The 18,002-nt window shown below is 30.5% G+C and overlaps 7 protein-coding genes across 7 annotated transcripts; 3 read left to right on the top strand and 4 right to left on the bottom strand.

Annotated features, from left to right (window-relative positions):
* Positions 1-328: 328 nt before the first annotated feature.
* On the bottom strand, positions 329-748 carry EIN_168130 (hypothetical protein; the record flags this gene model as incomplete). Its single annotated transcript, XM_004183756.1, has 1 exon — positions 329-748. One exon carries the CDS (start codon positions 746-748, stop codon positions 329-331), a length of 420 nt encoding a protein of 139 aa, XP_004183804.1.
* Positions 749-3,213: 2,465 nt separating this feature from the next.
* Positions 3,214-6,618, bottom strand: EIN_168120 (DNA polymerase theta, putative; the record flags this gene model as incomplete). The annotated part of the gene is made up of 1 exon (XM_004183755.1): positions 3,214-6,618. The coding sequence occupies one exon, from the start codon at positions 6,616-6,618 to the stop codon at positions 3,214-3,216; it is 3,405 nt and encodes a 1,134-aa protein (XP_004183803.1).
* A 748-nt stretch (positions 6,619-7,366) lies between these two features.
* On the bottom strand, positions 7,367-7,995 carry EIN_168110 (hypothetical protein; the record flags this gene model as incomplete). Its single annotated transcript, XM_004183754.1, has 2 exons — positions 7,367-7,918; positions 7,942-7,995. The coding sequence occupies 2 exons, from the start codon at positions 7,993-7,995 to the stop codon at positions 7,367-7,369; spliced, it is 606 nt and encodes a 201-aa protein (XP_004183802.1).
* Positions 7,996-11,151: 3,156 nt separating this feature from the next.
* Positions 11,152-12,078, top strand: EIN_168100 (hypothetical protein; the record flags this gene model as incomplete). The annotated part of the gene is made up of 1 exon (XM_004183753.1): positions 11,152-12,078. The coding sequence occupies one exon, from the start codon at positions 11,152-11,154 to the stop codon at positions 12,076-12,078; it is 927 nt and encodes a 308-aa protein (XP_004183801.1).
* Positions 12,079-12,317: 239 nt separating this feature from the next.
* On the bottom strand, positions 12,318-13,523 carry EIN_168090 (hypothetical protein; the record flags this gene model as incomplete). The annotated part of the gene is made up of 1 exon (XM_004183752.1): positions 12,318-13,523. One exon carries the CDS (start codon positions 13,521-13,523, stop codon positions 12,318-12,320), a length of 1,206 nt encoding a protein of 401 aa, XP_004183800.1.
* Positions 13,524-14,780: 1,257 nt separating this feature from the next.
* On the top strand, positions 14,781-15,446 carry EIN_168080 (hypothetical protein; the record flags this gene model as incomplete). Its single annotated transcript, XM_004183751.1, has 1 exon — positions 14,781-15,446. The coding sequence occupies one exon, from the start codon at positions 14,781-14,783 to the stop codon at positions 15,444-15,446; it is 666 nt and encodes a 221-aa protein (XP_004183799.1).
* A 525-nt stretch (positions 15,447-15,971) lies between these two features.
* EIN_168070 (Sec7 domain containing protein) lies at positions 15,972-18,002 on the top strand (the record flags this gene model as incomplete). The annotated part of the gene is made up of 2 exons (XM_004183750.1): positions 15,972-16,463; positions 16,567-18,002. Coding segments are annotated over 2 exons (1,928 nt in total), but the record flags the coding sequence as incomplete, so codon positions are not given.

Raw genomic sequence — 18,002 nt, 5'->3', positions numbered from 1 at the left:
GTTTATAGTTTCAAACTAATTCTTTGTATTTTTTGTTACGTCATCAATTCTATATATAAAACGTGTTTTCTCTATTATATACAAAACTTTTATGATTAATTCTTAATTAATTAATAAAAACTATTATCATAATTAAAAAATAATTATATATTATATAACTATAAATTGGTTCAAATTAATTAAAAAAGACCTATATAAGTTCTGTATCAAATAGAGTAACTATATGTTTAACTAATTATAATTAATATTATAATTCCATAAAAAATAGTAATTTTAATAATAAATTAATTAATACAAAGAATTCAGTGTTGAATATGTTGTTCTTATTTTAGAACACAACTCCATGTGGCGGTTTCGCCGCCAGTGCATGGGCCAAGCTTTCTTTCTTCTCGAAAGTGACAAAGCCGATTTGAGAGATACTTGAAGACTTTGAAAGCTTCACCTGAACGACCTTCCCAAACTTACTAAAGTACTTAGCGATCGAATCGGATGTGTGGATAACAGAAACCCTTTTAAGTTGAATAACGTTTTGCTCTTCATTGATTTGGAGGTCTTGTCTCAGCTTTGACGGCTTTGTCGCAATTTTGTTCAAGAGCGCGTTCTTCTTTGTGATTCTCATCACTCCGTGGAAGTGTGTTGTCGTTGGTAACGTGTTACAAATGTGGTGCGAAGACATTGTTTGTATAATCAAATTTGAGTGCTCTTTATATATCCACTCCGTTGTTTTGAGGATTTGGCATTTCAACATGTGTGATGTTTTTATGTTTCAGCCAAATGGTACATTTTTACTTTAGTTAATTATCCAAATTTTAATTATCACTTTTAAATACTTGAAGAAGGCACAAAAATTCATTGATATTGCGGGGGTATAATTGAGGTTTTTCATTAATTAATTATTATGGTAATTATTTTTAATTTAATTTTTTTTAAAAAAAATTTTAATAATGTGAAATGTTTATGTTTTGTGTTTATATTTTTTAAAATTATATGTATTAGTATTTTATAATAATTATAATACTTTGTTTAATTACATTTACATTTTGTGATTTACTAAAAAATTACTAAATCAATAAATATATTAACAAGAATTTACCAATCATCTACATATTTAATACAAAATATAACTTCGTGGATTTATTAATGTAAAAATGCCAACTGTTTTTTAATTAACACTAAATTAAAAAATGAAAAACAATGTTTAATATTTTTAGAAACAAACCAGATTTTTTAAACTCAAATATCAATTTTTATTGTTAGTATTTTTTTTAATATTATTATTGTAAAAATATATAATATTTTATTAAATAAATAAGAGTTCATAATTACAAAAGTTAACTTTATTTTTATTGAACAATTTATTAAAATCATTTCATAAAAAAACAGACCACAAAACTGGAATTTTCTTGGTTGTTTTTTTACCACAAAAATAAATTACAACTATGGTCATTATTTTAGTTACAAATATGGCAAATTAACTAAAAAATTTTCCATTTTTTTAAATTCCAAAAAAACATTTGGAGGTAGTTTCAAATAATATAAATTGTGATTAGATATAGTTAACAATTGTCAATGAGGAACTTTTTCTCAACTCTTTTTTTCAATAGTTATATTATTAATATTTTAACTATTCTTAATTACCTACTTCACTTTTAAGAGTGTTAACGTGATAGACCACTTTTGTGTGAATGGCTTTGAAAATCTTACACATTTTTGTCGTAATTAATATAAAATTTGCCTAAGAGTTTACAAAAAATACGTTTTTTGGACCGAATTCATAAAAAAGCGATTATTTTGAAAGTTAAAACAGAAAAAACAAATTTTATTTTTAGTCAAAGTCATCTTTTACTTTTACCATTTCAATTAATTTGCCGCAAAAAAAAACAATTTTGTTAAAAATTTTAAGACTAAAGTTTTTTATTAATTAACTTTAGTTTATTTAACTAATTGTATAAACTATATTTAATCAATAAAATTATTAAAATTGAATAATTTATAAAATAACATATAATTTGTCATAAAATACTAACGCATAGTTTACTGTGGATAGGTTAAAAAGGTGTGGATGGTAAATATAGATAGACAATCTTTATTATTACATGTTAAATGTAATGAGTAACATGACTTGTATTTTTTGATGGTTTTTGTTGGTATTTGCCGTATGTTTCTATTTTAATTAATAGGTATTGTTATGATTTTTTAATAACATAAATAATAACTTATTGTTACAATGTGGTAATTTGCCATTTAACTTTTTAACTTTTTTATAGTAAAAATTACATTTTATTTAACTATGTTAATAGAATTTGTTTTGTGATTATTCTGTCATTTTTATGTTAATAAATAATGTACTATTGTAATATAATTTATTGTTATCAATTAATAGTTTAGTTTAGACATAAAACCTTTGTCTTTAACATTTTCAACAAAACCAGAATATAATTTAGGATGTAAAACCCTTTTTTATACGTATAATTTGCGCCAACAAAAATCATTATTTAACATATTTCAATTCCCAAATATTATTATTAAAATAATAAACTAATGGAGTGTTTATATAAATTACAATACTATTAGTAAAAAGTGATGATAAATGCATTTTTGAGCCACGATTAACAAAAAAAAATAATATATTTGTTAATTGATATTAAAATTAAATATTTTTTAATGCAAAAAACGGGAATTTCCCCAAATAATAATCCCATTAATCGCTTTTGAAATGTTTTTTCAATTAAAAAAACGAAAAAAATAGTGTTACATATATCAAATAAACGGGATAATACACGTAAATTTTGTTAGTTATTTTATTTGTTCATTTTGATCTATTCTTATTTTACCACTTCAAAAAAGGCTGAAAATAGCGTTTTTTCTTACTATGAAATTATTGCAAATATTGGAAATACTCCTTATGGGGGTATTTATGTTTGTGTATCATTTTTGTCCTATAAATGATTATAAGTAACAATTATTAGTTTTAAAAATCATAACATATGGTTTAAAACGGATATTTGGGTTTTTTCGACAAAAAAATAAGAGGCTATCCACACAAAATATTCCAATCCGCAGGGATTCACAATTTCCGTGTGGATACGCCCTATCACGTTAACACTCTTTAACTATCATAAAACAATTATAAAAAAAATAGTTAATGATATTAATAAAGAATTAATAATTATAGTTCTATAATCAACACAGTTAAACATACACATAAGTCGCTCATTCATTGCTTTTGTTTTTAATTTCTTCAATCATTTTCTTTAACTCGTTCTGGAACACCTTCGACAATGCAACAACAAGCAAACAATTGTTACACGCCTCGAATATCTGATTGATATAACAGTCGTCTACTATCTCTGACCTCGCTATTTTCCTCACTTCCTTCAAATTCTCAATTTGAACTGTAGGTATCAGCTTCCCGACCTGTCCCATATATCCTTCCGCAACATCTTGGATCGTGACTTCTTCTCCACCTCTCACTTCAACTTGGTTCCCTAACACTGCAGAATACTCTCTCAAAACATCTTCGACTTTGTCTTCGTCATAGACCTCGGCTCCCTCTTTCAAGTACCCAAAGTTCTTTTTAAAATTGAACATCTTCAATTTCCACTTCCTTTCCCCATTCCCAATCAATTCGGGAATTATTACTTTCCTCAGCACACAATCACCACAGCACCTTTTGTGGTATTTGATGTAATACATCTCGTGCAACATCCCCACAGCTACACCTTCAACATACTCTTCCTTGAAATACTCGACTCCTCCAACTACAAAAGACTCTCCCTCTCCTATTATCTTCAAAAAACACCCAACTTCTCTCTCTTCTCTCAAGAGATGTATAACTCTCTCAACACTCTTCTCATCTTCAGGATGGCAAACATTTCCAATGTAATGTATCGACATCTCTTGTTCCATCGCAGACGCACTCCTCACTATCCCATTCCTCACCCCACTTTGTATCGCAACGGCTACCTTCTCCGCGGCACTCAATTTCCCAGTGAGTTCTCTTGCATTCCTAATGATCTTCCGCGCCACTCCAGCATCAACCTTCTGTCCCATGACCCCCCCTACATACCCATTCTTTTCAACAGGTCTTCTCATCCTCTGGAGGATGTCCGTCACTCGGTCCACTGTTGCGTCAGCTACATCATCGACACTCCTCAATCCCCACTTATACAATTCTCTCGCTCGTCTCCCTTTCACTCCTTCTATTCGTGTCAAGTCGACTAACTCTCTTCTCACCCCATAATTCAGTCGATCAACAATCGCAGCAAACACCGCATACATCATATCCCACCCTAATTGAACACAAAACTGCGCTATGATATTCGCAGACGCCGCAGTGTTTGTCTGTAATGCCTGAAGATGTCCTCGTGCAATGTTATACTCTTTAGTAACTTCGCTAATGTCGCGCTCTTTAATCAAGTCGTTCAGCACCAGCGCACAATACGCCATTTGGTGCTTCCGCAATTTCACATCCTCCTTCGTCTTCTTCTTGCTCTGCATCTCGCGAACAAACATCACATCAATTTTAAGTTCATTGAATATCTCTCGATCCGTCTCATTCAATTCCTCATACTTCCTCTCGAAGACGTCCCAATCAACTTCGCTCGACGTGTTAATAGCAGACACTAAATACAACACTTGCAACTCGCTGTCCGCATGAATCTTCTTTTTCGCTTCATTCAAGTCGCTGTAGACGCGCAGCGCATCGTCCATCCCAATACCACTGTTGACTGTTGCTTTCCCAAATTGTGTCGTCACATAGACTTTCTCTCCACACGCATTCATACTCTCCTCAACCATTAGACTCCCCATGAGTATCTGAATAGCATTGTTGATTATCTCTCTGTTGTGTTGTGTGTATTCCACAGTCTCCGGATTGTCAGACACGGTATATATGCTACACCGACAGTACTTCTCCATATCAATCTCAGTCGCAATCATCTTATCTTCAACTCCCTCTAAGATACTTTGTGACATCTTACTCGTCTCATTCTCCATCACACTCTCTTGCAACGGCGGAAGTACCGCATTCACCATCTCTAGCACTTTCTTCTTCTCATTCACCTTCACAAACAAATAACTCTCCCCTTTCGTGTCAAACCCTAATCTCCCAGCTCTCCCACACATCTGTCGGTACCTCCCAACATCCAAAAAGTCAATGCCAATATACGGCCGATTGAAGATCACACGACTCGCAGGCAAATTAACTCCAACAGCCAACGTACTCGTCGCTATTATTAAACTCAAAACACCCTCCCGAAACCCCTTTTCAAGTATCTCGCGCTCTTCCTGTGTTATGCCACTATGGTGATATGCTAATCCACACCTCACACATTTCAATAACTCCTCGTCGCTGCCATTCACATTCGTCCGCAGTTCTTCAACCATCAACTCTCTGAGCGTTTCGATGTCCTCATTCAATCCAAAGCCACCCTTCTTGCGCTTCTTCAAATTCGCAACAATGTCCTTCCCCATCTTCTCACATCCATATTTCGAAGAGCAGAAACACAACACCCCTTTCCCTCCTTCACTCACTTCTAAAATCAATTCAACGATTTGGTTCACCTCACCCCCTCCACACAGTGTTTTTAACACTTCTCCACTTTTACTCAGCACTTTATTTTCACACACGACGTTCTCAGTGAGTTCTACAGGTCGATACGTACACACATACGTCTCCGCTTTCAACCACATACCAATGACGTGGATGTCTGGAACCGTCGCACTCATCCCTATGACTTGAATGTGTCCCCCCACATACATCACTTTACTCAGAAGAGTCTCTAATATGTATCCACGCGACTTGTCAGCAAGCATGTGGATCTCATCTACTACTATCATCCCGACTTTCTGAAACGTCTTGTCTTGTATCATCTTGTTGACTAACGCATTCGCCTTCTCTATGGTGCACACAGCAATATCAAAATTCGTGTGAATCGGACGGGACTGGAAGAACCCGCAAACGACATTGCGGGTACTCGCAAAGAGCTCGGCGAAGTACTTTGCCTTCTCGTTACCAAGAGAAACATAGGGGACTATATAGATCGTCTTCCGTTGCGTTTGGCAATAGCGATGGACCATCAACATCTCGCTGACTAAAGTCTTCCCCGCAGACGTCGGCGCAGAGTACACGAAATTCCGCTTTCCAGCAAGAACTTCACTCTTCTCAAGACACTCGACTTGCCAAGGAAAAAGTTTTAATATTCCTTTGGACTTGTAGAAATTTGCGATTGAGTCGATGTGGACGTAGTGGATGATTTGGTCTGTTTTAGAAGGGGAGTAGTCACTTTTGAACTTCATCCCCTTTGGAAGAGTCACTTCGGAACTGCGAGGAAGCGTGTTGACATGAAAGAGGGAATTCTCCTTGGAAATGACCGGAGTGAGACACTTTGAAAGAAGCGGAGAAACATACGAATTTGTCGAAGTCAAAATTTGTCGCTTGACATTTGGAAGACGTGTTGAGGAACTAAATCGGGAAAAAGTCGAGTTGGAAACATTTGTGATGTTCGAAATTTGTGATAAGTCGGAAAGACTTGTGACCATCGAAGACTTGGGAGAACTCTTGTTTGATGGTTTTGTGCGTAATTTAATGGGCGTTTTAATGAATTCGGAATTCATATTTTGGTTTGAATTCCATGTGCTTGAAACAGACATGCACACTTCTTGTATTATTTTTTAGTTGATTTTTTTCGTTTGAGTTTTTCCATTTTTTTGGGAACAAATTTCGACAAACTGTTCTTTACCAAATTTTTAAATCGTTCACATTGTTTATTACATTTTTTTCTTCTGAGTAAAAACAGAAGAAAAATGATTTGTTCAATAAACGATTTTCAAATTGTGAAGTGTCTTCTTGTAGCGGAAAGAAACAGTCAAACTACGTAAATAGTTTGAAAAATAAATTAAAAAAGTATGTTTAGCTAATTCCTCATTTTTATTTGTTGGTTTTGGGGTTTTTATCAAATTAGATCAAATAATTAATAATAAAAAAATTGTTTCTTTTATAGTAAAAATATAGTTTGTTTATTAATTGTTTAATACAAACATTTTTTAAATCAAATTTTTTATTGTGGTTTGACGAATAATAAAATATGGTATATTAAATAATACGGATTAAAAAACTATTTGAAAGGAAAATTTTGTTATTTATAATTATTTTTTTATCGCAATAGTTGATTTTTGCGACAAAAAAGAAATTATTAATATTAATATGTTTTATATAAAATTGTAATTGGTTTAAATTAATTTTTTTAAAATATTTATATCGCAATTGATACTTGATGTGAATTGCCACACAAATAACAAAAATATTTAAAAATGGCATTTGTTCTTTTTACATTTTATACCTTTAGGTATTAAAGGTATGTTGTTACAACGTCGAAGTGAAGTTGAGTTGATTTTTTTCAATTATAACTCGTTTGTTTAATGATGTCGACATCATGACTTTAATTTTATTCAATACTGCCTTTCCAATTTGTTTTATAGCTCCGTTCGTATAGACATTTTTTTCATGGTCATTTAATAGAAAAGTAAAACTCTTTTCTTTTTTGTTGTACTGTCCAGAAGAATTAATCCAAATCAAGTCTTCCAACAACTTGAGAGTTTCTTCTTTTCTGAATCTCTTGATTTGCGATGAAGTCATATTTTGTTTGTCAATATAATTTTCTATGCGCATTTTCAAATAGTTATTCACGTTAATTTCTTCCTCGCTGTTTTCTTTTGGTGTCTGATCGAAACATACATGTAGGATCTGTGGAAAACACAAATTATTTGAAGCAGCACCTTTGCTTGTCTTTAATGAAAACGACGCAAATTCGTTAACCATCTGCAAATAGAAACCTGCCAACACAGATTTGAAGTCGCTTTCTGGAAGGGGATTGAAATATCGATTACGGGCCATATAATGAGAAGCAATGATCTTCTAGTTGTCTTTATATGGACAACCCTTTGATATTTTGATGTGAATTTAATAAAAAAATAAAAATCTCTTTCGCTCATTTAAAAAAAACTATTTTTAGCAAAAAGAGGTATAAAATTTAAAATGAAAGATTTAGAGCGCAAACAATATAACACAATTGTATTATAAACAATATAATATTAATACATTTAATAAATAATATTAATACATTTGTATTTTATCTTTTTGGGTGGAGGATTCAATCCACTAGATAATTAAAAAAATAATATGTGTATTTATTTTTCATTATACTCATTAAAATAACCTAAATATGAAATTTTTACAACTTTTTTTGTGAATTTTTTGAATTAACTTTATGAATAATTTTTAATTTAAAAAACGATAATAATGTGTATTTTTCTCATAACTTCATTTATAACTTTTTATAGTTTTCTTTGAAAAATAATAATTAAATAAATATACCATAACGACTAATAGGCTATTAAATTATTACGTATTAGTGTATTGATAAATGATATAGTTTTTTTAATGCGATATTACTATGTTGAGTCTTTAAGTGTGTTTTTGAAGCTTCGTTTGATTTTGGTATTTGATTTATTCATTCAATGAATTATTTACAATTATAGAATAATTTAAATTATTTTTTTAATAATAACAAGTCATTATAATTATTAATGACTTATCACTATAATAAAAATTGTTTTTTTTTCGCAGCTTTTGTAATTACACTTTTATAAATAATAAAAATATGTAGACATGTTTTTTATAATAATGTTATAATCATTTTTTAATATAATATAATTATATTAATAAATAATTTTATTTATTATAGTTTTCGAAATATATTATTTATATATAAAATATATAGGTACAGTTGACCAAATAATTGTCAGAAGGGTGTATTTCCCATTGATTACCTTAAAATAACGGGTTAAAAGAAGTGAAATAAAGGTTCACCAAAAAATACTAATAAACTTGAATCTATTTTTATAATAGTTCTTAATTTAAGTTTTAAAACTATTTATTTTACTTCTTACAATTATTTGGTCAACTGTAATAAACATATTTATTATAAGTTTTAGAATTGGTAATAAAGTTAGTCGTAAAACTATATTTATTGTGTTAAACTTCATTTCTTGAATATGATTGGTCAATAATTTTTGACAACTCAAAATTTTCTTTGCAAAAACAAAAAATAATACATTTGATTGCCAACAATTCACACTAAAAACATAGAAGTGATGCTTTTTTACATTAACGAATAAAATAATTTATTTGGTACGCGACATAAACAACAAACAATGTTGATATGCTCAAAAACATGTTAGTGAACACGCATCAAACGATCGAATACGACAATGAATCAAACAACTATAACTGATAATATAAGACCACAAAAATCAAAGAAAGAAGATGTTGGAAATCGAAGAAAAAATGTGATGTTGTTTCAGACAGCCAGTTTATCAACTCATTGATTTTCTAAAAGATTTTATACTTTATTTGAAGTTTGAAGTAAAATAACAGTAATATTTTTCTGTTATTTTATTCAAATTATTACCAAATCAATTGTATCTATTCATTTTTTGATGTTTGAAAATGATTGGTCAAATGGTCTAAACCTAATTTATGTTATTAGTTGTGTTATTGGTTATATGGTTTCTGAATAGTTATATTAATTATAATATTTTTACTTGTCTTTTCCCGTAAGTTTGGAACATTTTTATCTATAAACTTCTTTAAAAAAAAAGAACTTGTAAAGACTGACTTTAATTAAAGAATAAATCAATCTAATAATGTTAATATATCATCAAGTATTATAACTTTTGTTTAATACTATAAAAATATTGTATTGTGTACTATATTACTAATATAAATATATTGTATTAGTAATACATAAAACAATACTATTTAAAAATTTTTTATGTGTTAGTTTATCATAAACCTTATTTGTTGGAACCTACACTGGTCATAACCTCTAAAAATAGAGTTTATTTACTATTTGATATAATATTCAAATTAATTTTATAGTAAATAGGAAGATAAGTAAATATTAATGATGGTTCCCCAATTCAAGAAATGCCGAAAATTCACCTTGAGTCAGAAAATATGGAATATTGAAAAAAAAAGCACAAACCGTCTCATTTAAACAGTTTGTTTGTGCACCCGTTCCATCATTTTCCATTTCCACCCTTAGCGTGGATCCCCCTGACCCTTCGCAAGCGAGAAACAACATCAATGTCCACATAGTACGGCGAAAGAAAGTGGGTGACATAAGGAAGCACAAAACATAGCTTAAAAATGGACTTCTTTCAAAAAACACTCGCGGCAAATATTTTATTTTGGTAAAGGTGGTTTTAATTTCGCCATTATTTGATAAAATAATAACATGAACAAAATGAAGGCTATTTTAACAATGTAATTGTTTTGTATATAAACCATGAATAGTGGGTAATTATGGCTACTTTTATTTTTATTTTATCAGTATTATGACACAAATATCTAAACATAACACTCCAATTAATGTCGACAGTTTATCCGAGTTTTACAATTATTTAAAAATAAGGAATTTGTTTTAAATTTAGTAAATTTAATTTACTCGTTTCAATTAAAAAATGAAGTCAAAAAAAACAATAAATAACTTGTTATTTACTTTGTTATAAATTTTAATCGTCTTTTATTGTTCAATAATTTAAATGTTAAATGTATTATTATTGATAATAATTGTTATATTGAAATATATTAATTATATTATATTTGAAATTATAACTTCCATTTATCATTTTGTTGAGTAAATACATTATATCTTTAATATCATCTTTAATATAAAATGTTGTTATGTAAAATATACGAAAAACCAACCGTGTTTTCTCAATTTCCAACACTTTTAAATAATATTTCCTATTTTAACTTCTCACCATCTTTTTTTTCTTTTAATTACCCGATTTGTGGCCATTTGTTTTTTGTTTTCTTTTAAACATGTTCTCACATCTTAAAAGAAAACTAAAAGAAATAGAAATTACTACCCAAACAATTTTGTTTTAGACCAAGGCACCATATTTGAGTTGACTTTGTTGTTTGAATCATCCTCAAATAACCAATAAACTATTGTTTAGTGAATTTTAATTATAACCTATTGGTTTCATTAACATTTACAAAAGCTTCTTTTAGCATTTACACAAAAAAGAAGAACGAGGTTGACTTATAAAAACAATTTCAATAGAACTTGCTTGTGGTAAATGAACTACCTAAAGCTCCATTATATGTTGCATGAGTTTTTCGACTCATTATATGCAAATGAAGGTACACAGTTCAATTACTTTGTCGCAAGAAGCTTCAAAGGAGACACCCATGCCATTGCCAAGAAAATTAAAAAGAATATCAAGACTACTCACACATTAGTCTCATTTAAATCGATGTTGTTGTACCACTACATTTCTAGGAACGGAAATCCAGAGATTTATAATCGAATTGAAAATCTCACCTTTGTCAAGAAGAGAAATGCAGAAAACGTCTTTGAACCAGACACCTCACATTTGTCTCATTGGGGAGAATTGTATTCGGTTCCACTTCAACACGCACTCAATTTCCACAAGAAGTACTCTTGTTTTAATGGGCAATACACTTTGTACAAGGGAGAAAGCATTCCAGAATTTCTCAGAACACCAGTTGAAATTGGTCTTCTTGAGACTGAAACATTTATGTTATTCAAATCCTTTAATTCTTTTGTTGGTGACTTCTTTAGGAAACAAACTGCAAACGACTATTTACAACAATCTATTTCAATGTGTATAGATGAAATGGTCGATATTTTCAAATTACTTCTGTTGGTCACCAATTACAAATCTCTTTTGGAGGAGAAAAAGTTTGAAAGACAGAACGTCTGTTGGTGTTCAGATGAGTTAAAGACAATCCAAAAGCAATTGGTCTCACCCTTCCTCAAAATCCCACCTTTGTTAGAGATCCCAGCACTGTATAACATTAAAAATAATAAAGACCAACTCCGGCTATTTTTGGTGAAATTCCCTATTAAAAATTACAAATCGCTTGAAAAAAAGGTTGGACCTGTCCACGAAAAATCAGCACAAAAAATAAAAGAGACGAAAGAAGACAAATTTGTTGACAACTTTACTGGTGATATGAGGTGTGTTGTTATTCTTGATTAAGGTCTTCTTTGTAAAAATCGGTTCTTCTAATTTTATTGTTATTTTTGTTTATTTAATTATCGCAACTGCATTGCGATAAAATAGTAATTATTATAATAGTATTTATAATGATAAATTAAATACATTGAAATGGTATTAATTCATTATAAAAATAGTATTTAAGACAGAAAGAAATGAATTTTCAATATAAAAGTTGAATTTTTGACAGATCTATCAACACAACGCACACAAATTAGTACTCAAACACCAAAGATCTTGTTAATCTTCTGTTCACACTCTTCGTTAACATTCCACAACATTTTCCCAATAACAAAGAACGATTTAGTGTCTTTTGTACTCCACTGATCTGTAAATGTTTTTAAAAATTTAATGCAACAATCTGGCATTTCGACCCAAGGTGTTTCGAAGAGTGGGAATGAGTCTTGTTCTTTTGTGTAGACGAAAAGAAGTGAAACAAATGAAGCGACCAGTTCTGGTCCCCAGCCCTCCATCATCCCGCCAACAAACGCAAGAAAGATCTCTTCGTCTGTTCTCATCTTCCACGTCTCCATTGCGTCGAATATAGTTCGAATGACTTCTGAAGGGCCGATTGAGTATTCAGCAATGATTGTCTTGTAAATGTCAGCAAGTCGCTCACCTGCTGCTTTTGTCTTTCCAAACACAAACATCAATTCGTCTTGATCATTTTCTCTCTCAGCACCATAAGCTCCAAGAACTGCCCGTTGTACACCACCAAAGCATAAATTCAAATCACTCAACACTTTGTCTGCTTTCCCTTCCCCTGTTTTCATCAGAGACATTCTTCTCTTATTTGCTCGATGATCAACGCGGACGTAATTGCGACAGAAATTGGAATAGAAATATCTTCCAATTTGCTTGTTGTCCCAATCTCTCAGCACTTCAGACAAGATCGAATACAAATATCTTTCCATTGTATCATCCCCTACATTCTTGATCAATTTTGTGAGCGACGATGGCGGCACTTTGTCGTCATTTTCTTCTCGAATTCGTGCTATTTCAGACATCACATCAGATGGTATCCCTTTTGTTGGCGCCACTCGTTTCTCATCATCTTTGCCTTGATCTTCGATCTTTTTAAGTGTTCGTATTTGGTTGTTGATTGCATCTACCCATGACGCCCCAATGTCTGGAGTCTCAGCTATTATGTACTGGTCTCTATGAACACTTGTAACTACTATATTCAAAAACGTCTGATCTAACAGCTTTGCTTGTGACTTCGAGTTGAGCTCAATCATCCCCTTCGGCGTAGAGTCCGGCTGTGATGACGGAAAGTAGAAGATAAAGTTGTTCTTAATCACAAAATAGCGCCGCTTCCATGTTCTAATTTTAACACCTCTTTTTCTAAGCCACCCTTCATACACTCCAGGTTGCAAAGATTTTAAATGTACATTTTGGTGTGAAAGAAAGTCTGGATGGTTACTCATGTCGTTCTGATTTTAAAGTTGGTAGAATGGCTCATATTCTTCTAGGAGAGTCGATTTTGAACGAAGTAATGTTAAAAAAAGGGTTTCGAATATTTGTGGCAAAAATAAGAAATAAGTTGATAAATAAAACCACAGAAAGAATTCGTCTTTAGGTGATTATTTAATAATATATATATGGTTTAAATATATTATAAAATATTATAACTTCAAAAATGTTTATTTCAGGAAATTGTTTAATTACTTTAGTTTTTTTATATATAATTAATTAATTAAACTGTATACTATAATATACAATATGTTGGTTTAATTCTCGTTTAATGCTGGTTCTTATTGTATAAAACATAACTAATAATATATTTTATTGGTATTGGATATTCGTATTAATCTATATTATTACAAATATATTTTAATTATTTTATTTCAAAATAGTTTTGTCATAATACAATAAAAATGATAAAAGATAACTAATTATAATAGAAAATAAATACATAAAACAAACTATCGAATGTTATGTTCTGTCAAATAAATAGTTGATCCAAAAAAAGCGAGTTAAATGTTATTCATTATTTTTCTTTGGTGAGATAACGACGGAATGTGTTAATTTAACTTGAAAATCAAGAAGTGTTTTTTGTTATGGTAAACTGTACCTTAATCCTATATTTCAAATTTTTAAATTAGATAATATAATTAATATAATAAATTAAACTATTTTACATTTTATATTAACTTTTTATCAATGTGTTAATTAATTATAGTTAATGACTTCAGTTAAATTCTAACTTTGATTTATTTAAACTTGCAATAATAATGTTTTAAGTAGTAAAAATAACATTTCAATTATAGTTTATATCAAATTTATTAACCAAATAAGGAAATATTTATCTATTTTTAAGAAAAAAACAGGTTTGGAGTATTATAGTTTCTAATTCTATAATTAAAGTAAAACTATTATTTAAATAACAATTATATAATAAAATATAGTTAATATGGTTTTTGTATCAAATTATAATAATAATAATAATAGAATGATAACTATAATATTGTCACAAAAAAATTGAAAAAAATAAATTATTTTCAAAAGTTTAAGCTTAATTGTTTTCAGGCATGTTTTAAATTTTTTTAAATTTCTTATTTATTTTTCAATTAATTATTATAACTTTATAATAAATAAAAAAACACTGAAATCGTTCTATATATAGGGTGAGAGCCACTCCTGTGTGACACAGACAATGGACATATATAAGCAGATCAAATATTATGAAATGTCACTACGCAATGTCTTCTAAATTGGAGAACAAGCACAAGTCAAAGACATTCGAAGCACTTCAACAAAGTACGTTAATAGGTCTAATGAATACCATTGGCTTTTCTTTTCAACTACGTCGTCCTGAAAGGAAAGCAAATAAGACTCTTCAATTTTTTTATGTGATGGAAACCTTTTATTATTGCAACAGATTGTCCTTTGAAACGAAGATCAGTACTTATTGTGATTCTAGACTTGAAGACGACTTGTTAAAATTGTCTAAGACAAATGAATCTTATAATTTAAAAACCATAAAAAGAAGAAGGGAGTTAAGTCGTGCTTCAATGTCTTTCAACCTTCTTGTTGAAACACTTGAAAACATTGGATTTGAATTTATCACAAAAGAAGGGAAGAAATCTCTTAAGACTGTGAAGATGATAAAAATAGAAAAGATATTATATAACAATGAGATCATATTTGATAAGCAACAAATAAAAGATATTGGTGAAAAAGTGAATAAAATAGTCGCTGATTTTTTAGAGTCTAATAAGGAAGATAGACTGCCTATTTTCAATGCTTTTGACCATCAAGTCCTATCTAATTTCTCGTTAAATAATCTTTTTCAAACATTTAAAGCGGACACTGAATATGAAGAAGAGAACCAAACAGGATTTTTGTAATACATGTGTTATTATTAGAGTTATGTTTTCAAATGAGTTTTATTAATGAATTAAAAATGTGTTTTATTAAAATAATAACAATTATAAATATAATTATTACTATTAATATTTATTATAATTATAATATTTGAAAACTAAAATTATATAAAATATACCTTTTAAATATAAATTTTATATTTTTATTATATTTTTAGTTTTAAAAACGACAAATTGTTGAGTATAGTAAAAAAATTATTCATTTAATTGTAGATTTTTTAGTAACTGATTTTTCTATTTTTGTATATCTTTTTTTTTCGACTTTTTTGGATGAAGTCCAACATATAGAAAATGTCTTCGTTAAATCGGGGAAGTTTATTATTATTATTATTATTATTTGAAAAGATAATCCATTTTTGTGAGGAAAAAGGATTTTTGGGTTGAATAATATGGACACCAGTTGATAGAACAAAAAATAGAAAATATATTAATAGTGTTTAGTTAATGACAGAAGAACAAATTGGTGACAACTAAAAAGTTATAAAGAGGATGTCACAGGCCGATATCAATGTGATAAAGACTGTTGAAAGTATGATGGCAACAGTTAATAAGAAAACGGTGAAATTAAATGAAATATGTGAAAGTATTAAAACTCAAATGCAAGACGTGAAATACACAGAAAACGTATTAAGTGGGACCGACGCATTCATCACGCCTTTTTTTGAAGTCATTGATGAGGCTTTTTTAATGAAAAAGTCTGGGACGTGTGTTAAGGCCATCGATTTTATACAGCAACTGATCGAGAAGAAATTTTTAATATCCAAGACAATGACATACCATGGCGAGTCGTTGGACGTTGGAGAGATTCTTGTGAATATATTGTCAGCAACATTCAAGTACATATCACTCCCAACTAATTTGCCAATGGCAAAGTGTTTAAAAACAGTAGTTGAAGTGTTTAATGAACAATTAAACCCAAAATGTTTTAAAAAGATATTTGTGACATTATATGACCTTGCGATGGTTGTTCATGCTACTGATGTTTGTTGATTATTAGAAGTATATTATACTATTATAGTATTATATAGTATTGTTATATAGTATAGTATATTATATACTATAATTGAACTCTACTAATTAATAGCCTAATATTGTAACATACCAAAGTTATTTAGAAAACGTTGTGAGTGTTGTTTTGACTAATTTGGATGCCCACTCTGAAAATCCAAAAGATCAAACTGCCAAAGCTGTTGTATTGAGTAAAACTTTATTTGACGAAATCACAAAATACTCGACAAGCCCATGGACTGAATGTAATAGGGGTGTGGAATGTCACACGACTTATGTAAATTCAATAACAAATGAAGCTAAAATATTAATCAACGCGAAGAGTCGGAAGACTATTTTGCCATTTGAGAAGACGTTCTTTGAGAAACTCTCTCCGTTCTGTTCAAATAAAGAATTCTTCGATCCACAACTTGTCGCGCAAGTCTCGCTGTCACTTATTCTTAATGCGAACGACACCAACACAGAAGTCATCCAGTCGTGTTTGGACATCTTAGGCATTTTAGTTGACAAATACAGACAATTAATGACGGACAATTTAGGCGTCATAATGAGTCGAGTCGTCATTCATTTATTAAACAAACAAAGTGTGCCAATCCAACTCCAAGTCTTAAACTTTTTGAAATCGTTTTTCACTCTTCCTAATATAGCCGAAGAGCTCTTTTTCAATTACGACTGCAACGTCGATGCTCCAAATCTCTATGAGACCATCATCAGGATATTAGTCTCCTTATTTTCTATTCCCGAGACATGTGGACTGTCCGTTGAAATCTTGTTGTGTGTCTATTCTTCGTTCTATGAAGTGACTAAAGAATACTCCGAAGACGTTCTTAAGAACAACAATAACGACGAGAATGCATTTCCCATCAAGAAGTATGACGTGAAGTGTTTGAAACAGACGAAGAACTTGATTACAGAAGGGTTGACTGTCTTTGCGAAGAGTGCGAAACAAGGCGTCTTGTACTTTATAGAGAAGAAGTTGTGTGAAAACACACCACAGAGTATTATGGCGTTCTTGAGGCAATTTAAAGTCGACAGAATAGCACTTGGAGACTATTTGGGAGGGGCCGGAGAGACGAACCAGAAGTGTTTGGAGCTACTTTTAAACACTTTAGACTTCAAGGACAAGCCACTTGACTTATCGATGCGGGAGATGTTTGATCAGTTTGTGATGGGTGGTGAAGGGCAAGTTGTTGAGCGAGTCATCAATGCCTTCTCGCGACGATTTAGTGAGTGCAATCCCGGCATTTTCAATGGGATCACTGCGGATGAGATCTACCAAATTACTATGACGGTCATTTGTTTATCGACTGAGAAGCACAACCCGAGTGCGAAGATCAAAGTGTTCGACACTTTTGATAAATTCAGTGATGTGATTGTCACCGACAAGGGCTTTAACATCAAATTAGATAAAGAACAGTTGCGTGGGATCTTTGAAAGAGTCGAGAAGACGCCCTTCTTAATACAAAAAGACGACACGACGTCTAAAGCGATGAAAATAACACTAAAAAGAAC

Source organism: Entamoeba invadens, assembly GCF_000330505.1.
Source record: "Entamoeba invadens IP1 unplaced genomic scaffold scaff_1105074725591, whole genome shotgun sequence".
NCBI classification, from domain to species: domain Eukaryota; phylum Evosea; order Mastigamoebida; family Endamoebidae; genus Entamoeba; species Entamoeba invadens.
This window is presented reverse-complemented; position numbering and strand designations above follow the sequence as displayed.